Source organism: Lycorma delicatula, chromosome 2 (assembly GCF_047948215.1).
Source record: "Lycorma delicatula isolate Av1 chromosome 2, ASM4794821v1, whole genome shotgun sequence".
NCBI lineage: Eukaryota > Metazoa > Arthropoda > Insecta > Hemiptera > Fulgoridae > Lycorma > Lycorma delicatula.
Genome location: NC_134456.1, coordinates 119,789,009 through 119,804,772, shown reverse-complemented (window position 1 = coordinate 119,804,772; position 15,764 = coordinate 119,789,009). Strand labels below are relative to the sequence as shown.

General features: G+C 28.9%; 2 protein-coding genes across 5 annotated transcripts in view; one reads left to right on the top strand and one right to left on the bottom strand.

The window, feature by feature from the left end:
• LOC142319182 (calpain-5-like) overlaps window positions 1-15,764 on the top strand; it is a 73,698-nt gene that overhangs the window by 19,172 nt on the left and 38,762 nt on the right. For all 4 annotated transcript variants that reach the window (XM_075356169.1, XM_075356168.1, XM_075356165.1 and 1 more), the window contains 3 exons: window positions 185-316; window positions 2,776-2,984; window positions 6,535-6,727. In XM_075356169.1, coding sequence (XP_075212284.1) covers window positions 185-316; window positions 2,776-2,984; window positions 6,535-6,727 — 534 coding nt within the window. The remainder of the gene's footprint in view (window positions 1-184; window positions 317-2,775; window positions 2,985-6,534; window positions 6,728-15,764) is intronic.
• On the bottom strand, window positions 7,783-15,727 carry LOC142319183 (uncharacterized). Its single transcript, XM_075356170.1, has 3 exons — window positions 15,256-15,727; window positions 10,504-10,703; window positions 7,783-8,857 (listed from the first exon to the last, which is right to left on the bottom strand). Exons 1-3 carry the CDS (start codon window positions 15,603-15,605, stop codon window positions 8,124-8,126), a joined length of 1,284 nt encoding a protein of 427 aa, XP_075212285.1. The 5' UTR covers window positions 15,606-15,727; the 3' UTR covers window positions 7,783-8,123.

The following is a 15,764-nucleotide window of genomic DNA, read 5'->3' as shown; positions in this document are numbered from 1 at the left end:
AAAAGTCTGTAATGTGACCCTTCATTCCTGAACTGAATGTGCCGGAAAATACCATTGATGTTAATAAAAATGATAAATTAATTGAAGTTAATGTTAATTTAGATTTATAATATTCATTTATGTTTGGTTTATCATGTCTGTTTTTGCTTCATTCTGCTGATCATTATGTTTCTCATATTTCTAGGACTTAAGTGCTTCTCCTCGTTTATTTGTTGATATTGAGACTTCTCGCACTGTTAGACCTGGGGAACTAAGTTGTAACTGGATAGTATCTGCATGTGCTGTTTTAGCTGGTGTACCAGAAATTCGCAATAGAGTATGTATTTTAGATGAGGATTGTAATTATTTTATTTGTTGTAATGAAAACTGATTTGTACTTTTACAATGGTTTTGGTTTGTTACTATTTCTGTCATTGTTATACTTTCTTTCTTTTTCCTGTTTAGCCTCCGGTAACTACCGTTTAGATAATTCTTCAGAGGATGAATGAGGATGATATGTATGAGTGTAAATGAATTGTAGTCTTGTACATTCTCAGTTCGACCATTCCTGAGATGTGTGGTTAATTGAAACCCAACCACCAAAGAACACCGGTATTCACGATCTAGTATTCAAATCATTGTTATACTGGATGCATATTAATTTCACATTTAATTTTTATCTGGATAATATAATTAATCATTATCTAGCAATTTTGGCTGCTGAATGGAACTGAACATTATAATTTTATTGGCTTTATACTTTCCACGGTATCTAAACTTCATGTGATTGTCATTGATGACAATTTTGGCATTCAGAATTTCCCACAATCCAATTTCTAGGTAATTATTAGTATAATTTCATGATGCTTAGGAAAAATATTTCTGGACAGTGATATTTGTTTGATTGTTATTTTTTGAAGTTACATTGCCTTATAATTGGTTGTGATTCACAAATAAGAAAAATGACTTGCCTGTATCCCTCCACAATGTAGAAGGTTGTAAATCTTCTATGATGTTAATCTGTACTGTAATTTGGAAACATTTGAAGAAATTTAAGATTAATTCTAATTGTGATATTGTTAACAGATCTCTAAAGGTGATAATGAGATTACTGATGCTAAGAGATCAAAAGCTGTTTTGACTAAGCGATTATGGAATTTATTCTTAACAAAAGTCCATGTGATATTTATCTTCGCTTTACAATTTAGTAGTGAGTTTAATGTGAATGTAATTATAATAATATATTTATAATTATTATATAATAATAATAATAATTATATTTTAAGAGAAAAAAAGAATGTTGGATGTATGATCATTATTTAACTTTTATCATAAGCTTATTAAAAGTTTCTTGCAGTATAATGCCAGATGGTAGATCAAGATTCTCTCTAGTTTCTATATAGCTATTAGAGTAATTTATTCTCTTTGCATTTTCTTTATTTTACTCCTGCATATCTTCATTTAAAAATATCAAATAACATATGTGTACAGTTCTTTCCTTACGTTTTAATTGTGTAGCTAATACATCTTTAGAAAGATGTCAGTTCTCAAATGAATTGCAAACAGATTAATATTGAACGTAGTATTTATTTACTAATACACATGTAAATAATACTTTTTTATTGAATATTTATATGACTTGAATATATATAACCAGAGAGGCTGTGCCCTGCAATTTCACCTTTTGAATAATTACACCATTTTACTTTCCTGTCTAGCACTGTAGCAGAGCTAAGGGAAAGTATTGTAAATGTCCAGTTTGGGCATACGTGGTTTTCACTGGATCTTGACTTTTGACACCTAAGGAACCCAAAAACCGGATGAAATTTTCTGGATGTTTATATGTACATGTCAGAAATTTTCTGGATGTTTGATATCGCCCTTTAAATCATCTTGTATTTCCAGAACTACTGGACCGATTTTGACCAAACTTGGTCAGATTACTACTATATGGGGTATTGATGCCATTAAATTTTTAACTTAAAAGATCAAGGGAGTGAGGTTATAGAGCAAGGCCACCCTCAGAATCTTGAGATTTCGTCTAGTTAAGGTCCTATTTTACTTAGGCGCATTTGTTAACAGTTAAAAAATAATATTTACAAAAAAAGTTTTGCAAAATTATACCCACACCTCAAAAAATGCTCTCAATAAACTATTGGCCAAGTGGGTATACTGCGTCAATACCACTCACCACAAGCACTAGTGTAGCACTGACGTACAGCTGCTGTAGTTGTCTGCTATATTGTGACATCACAGGTGAGCAGTAGAATTAAGTAAATAAATATTTAGCGTGTAAAAAAGTTTTTGAAGTGGCCATTAGTACTGCCACACCTGCGCGAATGAAATACAGTATGTGTGCGCTAGTTAAAAATCATCGAATTAAATAAACCAGAAATATATTTAAATAAAATGATAAATATTTTAAATTAAATTGTGTGTATATGATTGTGTAACCTATGCATCAGAAAAAAGCCGCATGGTAGGAAAGTCCTATAAATGAATTGAATTATTTGGAATTTTAACTGTTTGAATAGAATGCGTTAAATTTTACATGTTAAGTGAATATATTGAGTGAAAAATAAATTACAGGATCACAGGAGCTCTTACAAAATAAAGAAGTTAATTTGATTTCATAACTTAATATAAAACTTATCAATAAGTAACTATTGAAAAGTACATATTGTGTGTTAATAAATAATTTTAAATTAATGGCAAAATAATTAAGAGTAATTGTTTTGTAATTAAGAATGATTTGTTTTTATAAGGTTTTTCTTAAAATAAGTTAATGGTTTTCAGGTAATATTGGACTACTGGGATCAAGAATGGGATTCAGCAAAACCAGAATTATATTGTGGATTGTTCCATTTCCAGTTTTGGAGGTTCGGCCAGTGGGTAGATGTTGTAGTGGATGATCTATTACCAACTGTTGATAATACTTTGCTTACATTGCAAGGTGGTGCTGAAAATGAATTTTGGGCTGCTCTTGTTGAGAAAGCTTATGCAAAGTAAGTTTCTATTTACTTTTTATTTTTTATGTTTGTTGTTGGCAGTTATTTATTACTTGCATAGTGAATGTGTAAAAGATGCTTAACTTAACAAATTTTTGAACTTTGTATTTTTCATTTTTGTGTTCTCTTTGGATTGTGGTCCAAAATCATAAAATAATAATAATAATAAGGTATAGAAGGAGGTTGCTAACGTTATTTCTAACAAACATTTACCTGCCTTGATTACATTAATTAGTTTCTATTATGTGTAACATAATTAACTGTATAACTTATGAAATTTTTGTGTAGTATTTTGTAATTTGTGTACCTGGATGAATTTAGTTTTAATGTTTTTCCCCCAACTATTTTATTATAGTTTTCGCATGATTTCTGTTAGGTTCATTTCCAGATTATTAACAAAAAGAAATATGTATTAGATGTAATAGGAAGGTAATGTGTGGCACTGTATTTCAAATACCAAAACATTTGTGTAATTCTCACATACATAGAACTAAGTCAGTATGAATTACAAAGATTATAACATTGTAAAACTTTAAAATTTGATGACAGATTACATCATTTTTAAAGTATGTATGAACTTTACAAATTATATGCGCGAATGCATAAATGATAGAGTTAGAGAAAAAAACAAAATATGCTATTTAAATATATAATAAATATTCATATATTGTAAATTAATAATATAATCATTCTTTATAATAAAATATAAAGTATTTTACGTATAACAAAAAATATTTTAAAAAATTCATTACGTGATCATGCATCGTATTTACAGAATTTTTCAAATGTTAGATTATAAGTCAAATGTTCAAATGTTAGATTATAAGTCATTACTAAATATACTATAATAAATAATTTTACATAATTATATATAACCAATTAAACAGTAAAATACAAAATTAATAAGTAGGTTTTAATAGTTTAGCAATTTACCATAATATTAAATGATATAAATAAGTTACATAACATTTAAAACAAAATTTTATAAAAAATAGTAGTCTATAAAAACAAATGCTAGCACAAAATAAACATAAAGCAAATCTTTAAGTAATGTATCTCTCTACTTTGTCATAGTTTTTACATAATAAAATATTTTTAAAATGTAATTTTAATTTTTTTAATTTACCAAACATTAAATATCACATTTAGGATAGTGTTAATAGCTTAAGTTTTTTTTAAGACTAAATTTACAAGGTTTCTATAAGACATGTTTTTTAAACAAGGACTGTTTTCTATAAAAATAAATTGAGCGACATAGTACTAACTTTAACATATTAAAATAAACTTACATGTATATGTTATTTTTTCACATAATCATCATACAGAACAATGCATGTTTGTATTGTTTTACTAACCTTTTTTTATTCTGTCTTCAAAAATGTTTCCCACCAGTGATTTAAACCAATTATTTACATCGTTTTTCAGTTCCTCATTTTCAAAACCTCTCTGATACAAACTATTGTTTTAAATGGAAAAGAAGGTAATAATTTCTAGGAAAAAAATTGGGACTGTGTAATGGAAGTTTGACGATTTCCCAGCAATTCTTGAACATTTTTATTGTAGTTCACTGTTGATCATTGTCATTGGAAACAAAATCCCATTGGATAGCTTCTCATATTTCTTACAGCACATGAAAAATTTGTTGCATTAAACATTGCCATCTATAGTACTTTCACGATCAAAGGATAAACAATATCCCTTTGTTGTTTAAAGGACTTAAAAACTTCCTATATAAATGCACTTAATGGACGTCTTGGGTCTCAGAAATTGTGGTGAATGCCACTACAACAATATTACTGATTTGTTTCAACTTTGTTTTTTTTACTTAATGTGGTTAATGAATTCCACCTTCATTTTGGTAGTTCTGCAAAAATTGTTATACTGCAGAAAGATGTTTTTCCTTATGACCTTATGTTTTTCTCTTTCTTGTTCCTGCTTCGCCTCCGGTAACTACCGTTTAGAAAATTCTTCAGAGGATGAATGAGGATGATATGTATGAGTGTAAATGAAGTGTAGTCTTGTACATTCTCAGTTCGACCATTCCTGAGATGTGTGGTTAATTGAAACCCAACCATCAAAGAACACCGGTATCCACGATCTAGTATTCAAATCCGTGTAAAAATAACTGGCTTTACTAGGACTTGAATGCTGTAACTCTCGCGACTTCCAAATCAGCTGATTTGGGAAGACGCGTTAACCAGTAGACCAACCCGGTTATGACCACCTGTCAACATATTTGGCACCCACCTGGTATACAACGTTCTGTAACCCAGTCTTTCCATTAAAATTTGATATATCATTGAACATAATATGTTTGGAAATTCATTTGTTGTGAAACTGCAGATTGTTTGTTTTTGTGAATTTTTTATTCATTTTTTTCAACAAAGGGGGCAGAACATGACAGATGGTGGCAGGTCAGATTAGATCAAGAATATTCATTCTGCCTCCTTGAAACAAACACAATTTTCTAATTTTATCTTCATACCTAACATTTATTTTATAAGCATTTAACATTTTTTTGTGGATTTCAAAAGCAGATTTGTTTTTTGCTGTTAGGAAACGAATTCTGTTTGAACCTCACACTTTGTGAGACTATTTATTTTAATATTCATCTTAGGTTGTGGTTGGTAACTAATGCAAATATGACTGAATTATTGCTGCCAACAGATAACTGCTGTTATGAATAAAAATGCTGTACAAGTACTATCTGTTTTCTAAATTATAAATTGACGACAAAGTTGAAATGACCCTTACCTAAAAAACATGTCTCATATAACTCAAAATTTTCTTTTACGAAAAATATTTTAATGCTATCTTCTGAATTTTACGAGAAGATGAGCTCATATGAAAGTAAAGAATACACATGTGCATAATTAATTATTAGCAATAATACCTTGCTAGAATCCGTGACAGTGTTACAATAACAAAATAAGCTCAGTTTAATTTAACTAAAAGATATAAATTATGTTATATTTCTGTGTAAGAATTATGTTTAATTCCTAAAATAATTACTAGAGACCTTCTTGGTAATAATAGACCTTCTACTGATGATAATAAACCTTCTGGTTATAACTAAAATAGACCTTCTTTGGTTAAAAACTAATACTTTTAGATCTAATAAGGGTACTGTTTTAGATTGTTTTACTAAGTTTGGAATTGAAAAGAAATGTTTTCTTGCAGTTTTTGACCTGAAATTATGATAATGCAATTTATATTTGACGTAATTTATATAATTAAAATTATATTCATAAATACATATCCAAAAATATTTTTAATAAGTTAGAGAATACTGAGGAATGATTGTTATAATTTTGAGGTTTAGCTAAACTAGTATTGGATTAAGCTACATGAAAAATAAGTAAATATTTTATTTCTTTCACTAGAGGATATATTATTGTTTTTTTCTTTTCAGTAAAATAATACAGTTCTATTTTATATTTCCACAATACTATTGTTATTAATTCTGTATGTAATAAATAAATAAATACAAAATAAAATAGATTTGTTATTTGTTTATTTATTTATTTATACGTGGTTATTTATGCAGATTGCATGGGTCTTATGATGCTTTGCGAGAAGGTCATTTATGTGATGCTTTGGTTGATTTCACTGGAGGAGTTTCTGAAGTTGTTGATATACAAGCTGAGGAATTTGCCATTATGGAAGATAAGCGTATTGACTTTTTTAATTTGTTACTTAATGAAATAGCCAATCATTCTCTCATGTGTTTTACTGTTATGGTAAGTTTATATTTATATGTAGTAGTAATTTATATATATTGTGGTTTAAACATATACTAGAAAATAATTTTAAAAAGTCACTTTCCAATTAATAAAATCTCCAAAACAAAAAATTAATTCATTTTAATTTTCACTCATCTCTCCCCATCACCCCATCTTACTCAATCTCTCTCAACATTTTTTCATTACTTCACTGATAACAAATGTTGCATGTCAAAGTTAGGCTTTGTTATATTGTGTAAAATTTTGAATTGTAATAAAATCTCATCGTTTAGGTTAGTTTAGGCTAACCCATTTAATAGTGTAATTTAATATAATTCTAAATCATACATTTAAAAATTAGTTAAATGCTCATAAGTATGAAACAAAAAGAAGCTAAATTGATGAGTTAATACTATTAAAACATATCTAATTCCTGTCATAGAAAAGAACAAACTGTTCTGGCAAAAGAAAACACCCAGCTTTTTTTTAAAAAAAGATAACTAATAAATTACAAAAAAAGAAAGAAAAGCAAAATATAATTCAATTTTTAAACAAGTTTTATCTGTTTTTGAATTTCTTATTGTTTCTTTACTTTTATGTTTTCATTTCCTTCTAACACGTTTCCTTTTTTAAAACTCTTGTAGTAAATTTTTTTTATTGCATTCAGTTGAAAAAAATCATTTAATCATAATCCTTTTACAATGGTATAAAAATAATTATGCGGTTGTGATTTTATGTTTTTTATAATATATAAATACTGCAAAAAACTAATTAGGCTAGAAACTAACATTTTGAATGCTTTTAGAATGTATCATATGTTCTGTTCATAATTGCTGTAATTCATTATTTTCCGTTGTTTCTTCATCCCTATGGTTACAAAAATGATGAATTACGTAGATTCTAGTATATTTGAAATATTCTTCCAGATCTTTTCAGAATTATGATATAATTCTTTGCTTAGTATAAGTGACACTATTCTTAAAGTGGTTAGGTATTTTTTTAATTTATTCAATCATGAAATTTGGTATTTAAAGATTTTAATAAGTTTTGTAAAATTCATTTTTTTGGTTCTCTTTAAAAAATATCAAGATTTTTATTTGTTACACCTTCTTGCTTTATAAGCAACATTTTACAAATATTAAACAGGATGTATGGAAGTTTTTATTTGGTGAAAAACGAGGGATAGAAACTGACAATAATTTTGTTGTTGCTCTATTGATTTTGTTAATGTATGGAAAAACAAAAAAAAACTTTATTTTGGTGTACATAAATACTGAAGAATATTTCAGAAATTTGAAATTTTGAACTGGCTGTTTCTGATAAATTTCTGTTCCACATTTTTTTCAGAGTATTATCAGTATCATTAATAATATAAGAATACAAAAAAAAGGAAATTGATTTTCATATTTGAGATTTACATAACAGCTGCTGATGATCTATTTGATGAAGGTACCCTTTTATCTCTTGGAAGATACTTAACTTTTGGTTTGAAAAGTGCAAGATATATTGCAAAAAATAATAGCACTAGAAAGTGAGCATTTATGTCAACATAAATAACATAATTATACCACCAACCTTCCCAGTCACCCCATACAAACCATAATATTGTTAAACCAATGTCTTCTGCTAATGTTGTAATTATGAAAAGAAAGTATAGGTATGCTATTTTCTGTATCCTGATTCCAACTTCTATTATAACAAATATTGATGTCAGTGACAAAAGTATTTTTTTATATATTTGAATTGGATACCATACATAATAAAGAAACATAATAACAACATGAGTAGCTATAATAGACAAAACTATTCTTGGATAAAAATTTATGGTTGTTATTATTGTAATAGTTCTTCCAAACAGAAACATAACCCAGAATAAAAATAAAAGTAATTTTCCCACAGGATTGTCCTCTTCTAGAGCCTTTATTCGAGGTCTACGAACTGGTAGTTGTATACCTGTATGTTGTTTTGATATTAATGGGTCTTCAAGAGGAGTACTTTCTGATGTTGGTTCAGGCTTCAGTTCTTGTGGTTTTGGATCCCAAATTTGTTTTCTTCCTCCAATACGTTGACTTTCATATCTGTGTAATTTCACTGTGCCCATTGCTGCCATTGCTGATGATATAATTGAACAGAAAGCTTGAATAACATCTGCAACCAAAGAAATGTTTCTGTGAAACAATGTACATACTATGTATTATAAATACATTATTAAAGATATCTGTAAATGTACATCATGTTTCATTCACATGAAATTGCTGTTTCATTATACATGTACAGAGGTGAATAAAAAAATTTGAATAATGAATTTAAAAAAAATATACTTTAGTGAAACAGGCATATATGCTCAATAATGTGAGCTTGTGACCTCCATGAGTCAACATGCTGATTGCATCATTTTGTGCTTATCAGATCACCACATGTAAAGTGCTTAAACATGCCTGTGTATACTTGTTTTTGTGATCATGTATGTGGGCTCATCTGCAATTTCTTTATGTACTGCAAGGTTAGAGGAGAGATAATATTAAATTCTATATCTACTTGGGAAATCTATACTGAAACTTTTGATATAACCTACAGGTGTGTAGGAATGAAGCAGTGAGCAGGATAAAATATTTGAATGGCTCTTGTGCTCCAAGAGGGACAGAGCATACAGCGGAGAGAAGTTACGCTAACCCTTCATGAGCATTCTTCCTGAAAATATGAAAAAACTGAGGCAGGTTGTATATGAGGATTATCATAATCACCATAAAAGAAATTATGTTATCAGTTTGTCATTTACTTTGATGTAGTAATCTTTATGTCTGTTTTAAACATACCTACTTCATTATGAAGTTTGTGTTCATGCTTACTCAGACAAATGTTAGTCACTTGGAGGATCATAATTATACTTTCATCCGAATATACATTGAACAGTTTTACAGATTCACATTTTGCAAACTGCAAAACAGAAGGTTCAGTGCCATCTTTGCTACTGGTGTTGTCAGTCAGAAAGATCCCCCTACCCATCTATCTATCTATCTTATCTTTCAATATTCAGTTTTGTGCACAAATAAAATGTATTTTTATTGTACATCTCAGCCAAGAGATATTATAACAAATTACAGTTCCAGTATTCTTTTCATGTTTACCCAATATCATACACAAAAAAAAAAAGAATTAAGTTTATATTTACTTTATGGGACTACAGACAATACCTGGCCTTCAGTAATAAATTCATTGTATGCAACCTCGTAAATGTAGAAGAAAATGAGAATGATCTAGGTCATTCAACGGACCAGTCTCATTTTCATTGGTTTTGCTAGAGTTTTAAAAGAAAGTTATTTATTTAGTGATAATATGTGCATTGCTTTATGTACTAACCATAAGTAGGAAGGGGTAAGAGAGAACCATTTTATTGTTATGGACTGTATTATATTTATTATTTTCCTAGAGGCTAATTCATATCCTCTTGTTTCTGTTATCAAAAAATTAATTTGTATATAACAAAATATCACTAGAAGTTTTATGGAATTTAAGTTTAAATGTAAATTATAAGAAACTAAAAATTTACTGGTGATCTTTATGATGAATTCTCTTCATCATAAAGAAGCAAGTCAATACTTTCATTGTAAATTACCAAAAGTTATTATTATTGGTTGTTTTCACATTTGAAATTTAGATAAATCATGTATAATTTTTAATATTTATAAATAATTTGCTTTGAAAATAATTTACAACTTTTCATCTTGTTGTGCAATACATGCTTTTGTTTTATACCATTTTATACATGTCTTAGAGAATTCTGTATTACATACCTGTTTCATCATAATTAGATATACCGACAGTTATCATATGAAACTGTAATAATGCTTGTGGAATATTTTGAAAGAAAATTTGTAAAAATAAATATGTTTCAGTAGATTCTGGTAAACTATTTTCATAACCTCTGAGTGCCTCTTCCTGGTTTTCTTTATTCCTTAGTATTTCTGCAATCCAAAATAACTGCTCTCCTAGGCTAAACAGGAATGATAGAATTGTTAAGTAAATTTTATAAAGTACATCCAACAGTTTATAGAAAAGGATTAGTCATAACAGTTTGTGTGTGACTTTTTAATTGATTTGTTCAATTAATCTGCATTTTGTTGATTCTGGTGTTTTCAAGACTCAAGAGACTAACTTGGAAAAAGTCAAACTGCTTTAATGCTGCATTGTGAAGGTAATTAATAGTACATAACAATATTAGGTAACATTTTTAGTTACTATTTCTCAATGTTTTGAGTTGAAAAATATAAAAATCTGAGGTAAAAAAGTATTTGTTGATTAATATCTTTTTGAATATATGAGGGTTATTTTTTTCAAGGTCCGATCGGTCACGAAATTAAAACCACAGTGAAAATAAAAAATTTTTTATTTGTAACAAGTACTTACATAATTACGCTATTTCTCTACATAGTCGCCACTCCGATTTAGACATTTGTCGTAGCGTGGTACCAATTTTTCAATACCCTCATCATAGAACGGAGCCGCCTGTGTTTTTAGCCATGTTTCTCCGCTGGTCTGCAGCTCGATATATGTGCCAAAGTGTTGTCCTCCTAGCCAGCATTTCATGTCAGCAAAGAGGTGAAAATCGGATGGAGCCAAGTCCAGGCTGTATGGTGGGTGATCAAACACTTCCCAACAAAAACGCTACAGGAGCTTCTTTGTTACAGCTGCAGTGTGCGGCCGAGCATTGTCATGGAGAAAGACAATGACTGATGACAACATTCCTCCCTGCTTACTCTGAATTGCCCTTCATAGAAGTTGAAGGGTCACACAGTATGAGGCTGGCAGTGATTGTCATGCCACGTTCCATGAATTCCACCAAGAGAACTCCATTTCCAATCCCAGAACACAGTAGCCATACACTTTCTGTTGAAGGTTTGCTTGAACTTCTTTGGTTTACTGGGAGAATGAGAATGTATCCACTGTTTGGATTGTTCTTTTGTTTCTTCACTTTCAAAATGGACCCATGTCTCGTCCCCTGTGACAATTTTGTTCAAAAATCTTCTCCTGCATTGTGGTAGCGCTGGAGAAACGTTAGGGAGGCGTCCATTCTCATTGTTTTGTGATGGTCAGACAGCATCTTGGGAACCCATCTCGCACACAGTTTGCGGTACTGAAGTCTCTCACTCACAATGGTGTAGAGAGCTGACCTTGAAATTTCAGGAAACTAATCACTCAATACAGAAATTGTGAACCGACGATTTTCTCAAATTGCCTCATCCACTCGCTCAACGAGATCATCGGTTGACACTTGCTTCCTTCCCTGACCGCCTGCATCATGTAGATCTGTATGTCCTGCTTTAAAGTTCCTGCACCATTGTCGCACTTTGCTGTCACTCATTGAAGTTTCACCGTACACATTAGTTATTCGTCGATGAATTTCAGCTGCATTACACCCCTCAGCCTGAAGAAATCGAATTACCGCATTCACTTCATACTTGGCAGAAGATGCTATTGTTGATACTATATGAATGACAGTTTAAAGAATGTATAATGTAACGACCCTGTAACGAACTTATTACAGAAAACAATTCTTGCTTATAAAGTAAAATCTTATAAATAATTTTGGGCAGTGGGGTTGTAATAAGAATGGTAACAATATTGCTGACATACAAAAATATTGGATCTATTTCAAACGTTGTAAGACAATTATTGTGAAATAATTATTATTTCACAATGACAATGTAGTAATGAACTAATCATTAAAAAATTCATCAAAAAAGTGTTAGTAATTCTTTAAAATTTATAACTTTGACAAACCACCTGCAATTTGGGCTGCTTATTTGTTCCATTAATAAGATAATAGAACATAAAATCAGAATGCAAAATAGGTAAGCCTATCAAACCATGTCAATTGAAACTAACCTTATGTACACTAGTTTTGCTACAAATTAATTGAACCTCATCTAATCATAGATGGAATAACAATAAATACAGAAGTAATATTCCTTTTTAGATATTAATTAAAATTAAATATAATTTACACATTTGATTTTAAATATAATTATGATTTTCATTTCATCTAATTTGAGGATGTATTTTTTTGGATGACTTTTAAAATATTTAAAAATAAATTTTTTTTTCAATTATTGTAAGTTACTTTAAATTACGTTTTACTGTTATTTTCCTTCATCCTATCAGGGAAATCCTGGAATAGTTTATTTGATAAGAATTATACAAGTAGGCACACAACAATTCCCTTATTAATGTGATTAAGTGTTCATTCAGCCCTATTTACTAGAAAATATTTTAAAAATTGTTTAATATCATATTACTTCAACTAGTAACTTGCTTAAACATGTATGCCTTCACAGTTTGCTACATTCATTCTGTAAACTTATTTTACATACTATTTCTCTATCAAAAGATTCTTGTCTTTGCTTATATAAATCAATAAAATCAACTCAACTTATGAGAGCAGCCAATAAAAGGAGTTGATGAAGTTGAAGGTAGGTCTAAATGTAATTAGTACAAATAGAATTGTCAGCAGAAGTGTTTTGGATTTCTGAAGAAAAACTAGAGGAGTAATAGTAGAACTATTAGAAATAATATCTCTTACTGAAGGTTCAACTACAGAAACAACTTTTTTTATTTTTGAACACTGGTGACCATATTAATCATTTGATGAATACAAATCACCTGGTCTTTGTATGTCGGGTCCCTATCCTTATCATCTAGTTCCCCTTCAGAACCACTGTCAAAACTCAATTCACTAATTTGTTCACGTTCAACAGACACAACCAATTTATTTGTCAGAATCAGAATTGTCTCCATTGCTGTCATCCAAGATATCATACACCTGTTTGTCTAATTTAGGGTCATAAATTCACTCATTTTGATAATCTTTAAACAGTAATAACAAAAGTAATTGTGGCAGTAGAATAAACATGGAAAATAAATCAACAACGTGCATGTAAACAAACTTTCCTCACAAATATCATCTTACTTGAACTGTCATAGGAAAACATTTTGCAATAGATAGTGAAAGCAACTTTATATACAAATTCAGTATAAAACACTGAACATCTGAGATCAACGAAAGATGACGTAGAGTTGTCTAATGAAATATAGAATTTTAAACACAAAGACGATCTATACTCGTCCCATCGTTCAACTGAGCAAAGATGGTTGGCTGCGAGTTAGACTCGTCCATCATATAGAGTGTGTTAAAGAATATATAAGGATTTTTAAAATTACTACAGTACACTTTAATTTAAGGTGTAAATCATAAAATTATTATTTGAAATTTAAAGTGAATGTCGTAAAAATATTACCTGATTCTGGTAATAACATTATCTGAGATTGGTATCTGAAGTTTTTTTACGACAGTACTGTTATCATTACCTGTGTTGCTAGTAATATTTTCATGACACTTTACACTTTACTAAGTTTACTGTAGTAGTCAAAAACTATTTTACAATTAAAAATTTTTATACATTTTTTTATTTCTTTTTTTTTGTTAAAATAGCTCAAATTAATGTAATTTGACGTCTTTTGAATTGTAATTTATTAGCACATGTTGAATTTATGAATCAATCTAGGAATTTTTCTATTTTCTTTTAATAATGAATAAGTTATAATTATAAAAATGTTTGTCATATGAATAAAAATAGAAAAGTAGTCGATTTAAGCTCAGATTTTTAGGATTATTTAGATATATTGCCAATATTTTTATTAAAAAAAATCAGGAAAGTATATTGCTTTTTAATATTTGTTTTTATTCACCAATTTTGATAGAATTTTATACATTAGCTACACCAAATTTTGTTACTTGATTAAAGAATAATAAAAGCATTTCATCATTTGCTGTACTTTTATAATATTATATATGTATACAAGTGATTCCAAATTACACAATAATCTCTTGGGAGATGATTCTACAGCCAAAAATAAGAAAAAAAGTTTATATGAACCCAGGTCAGAAAACCGTTCATTAGAGAGTGAAACATTTTGGTTTTGGTTTGTGAAACATTTAGCCCTGCTTTCTGTTCCCTCTATGAACATAACTATACTAAAATTCTTGAGATACATTAGTTGTTTTCAGAAGGTTTTTGATCTAAGAACTGAAATAAAAGTGGTTTCAGACCTCTATCTCACTTATGTTTTAAGAAAAACTGGATAAAATATGAAAACATTCTGTCTGAAAAGTTTTGTCCATACACTTTTTTTTAGGTTTGGAATAAAATAACTTTGTTAATTTACCAATAAACAAATAAAAATTTCAAGTTAACTTTGTAGAGAATTTAATTCTGAGAAAATTGATGTGAATAACGTCTTATTAAAGTTAAACACAAATAACTTTTTATAGATTTTTCTTCCTTTGTTTTATTATTTTTCTCTGTATGAAAATAGTTTAGGATCTGCTTAGTTCTTCCTAATTTATTTTGTCACTTAAATTCAATTGAAAATTATTTATAACCTAATCTTATCCATGTGTAACCTGCTGTGTAATTTTATGTATATTTTTCTTTTATAAATTATTATGTTTATAATGTGTAGATAAAATATTGAATTTCATACATTACCATTTTATTATCCTGTATGGAAAGAAGATAAAGTATCCAACTTCTTTCAACAGCCATAATAATATTATTTTACTAGTTCTTGGTGAAGGTGGTTTGAAGAGCTGTAGTAAAAAACAAATAAAAGAAGGAAGATACATTAAAAGTATTGTCATTAATCCATAATTTTTTTTGTTTTCGATTATTAATCTTACTGCAACACCAAAATCAAAACTAAAATTAAGAACTAAAAGTAATAAAAAACCAATACCAGGAACAATAAAATGTAACCATATTTGTTGTTTTACTGTAAGTGGATATCCATATACAATTGATGATTTATTATGGAGCACTGAAACTTCATGTGTTTCCATTGTCAGCTACGATATTTCATAGAATGAACCACAAAAATATCACATTATAAAACAATAATAATATTAAATATAATTAAACTGAGTGAAATGTTTTGATATTTGATATATACACATTTAACTGAACTCAGCTGTTATTACTGTGATTCTGATTGTATTTTC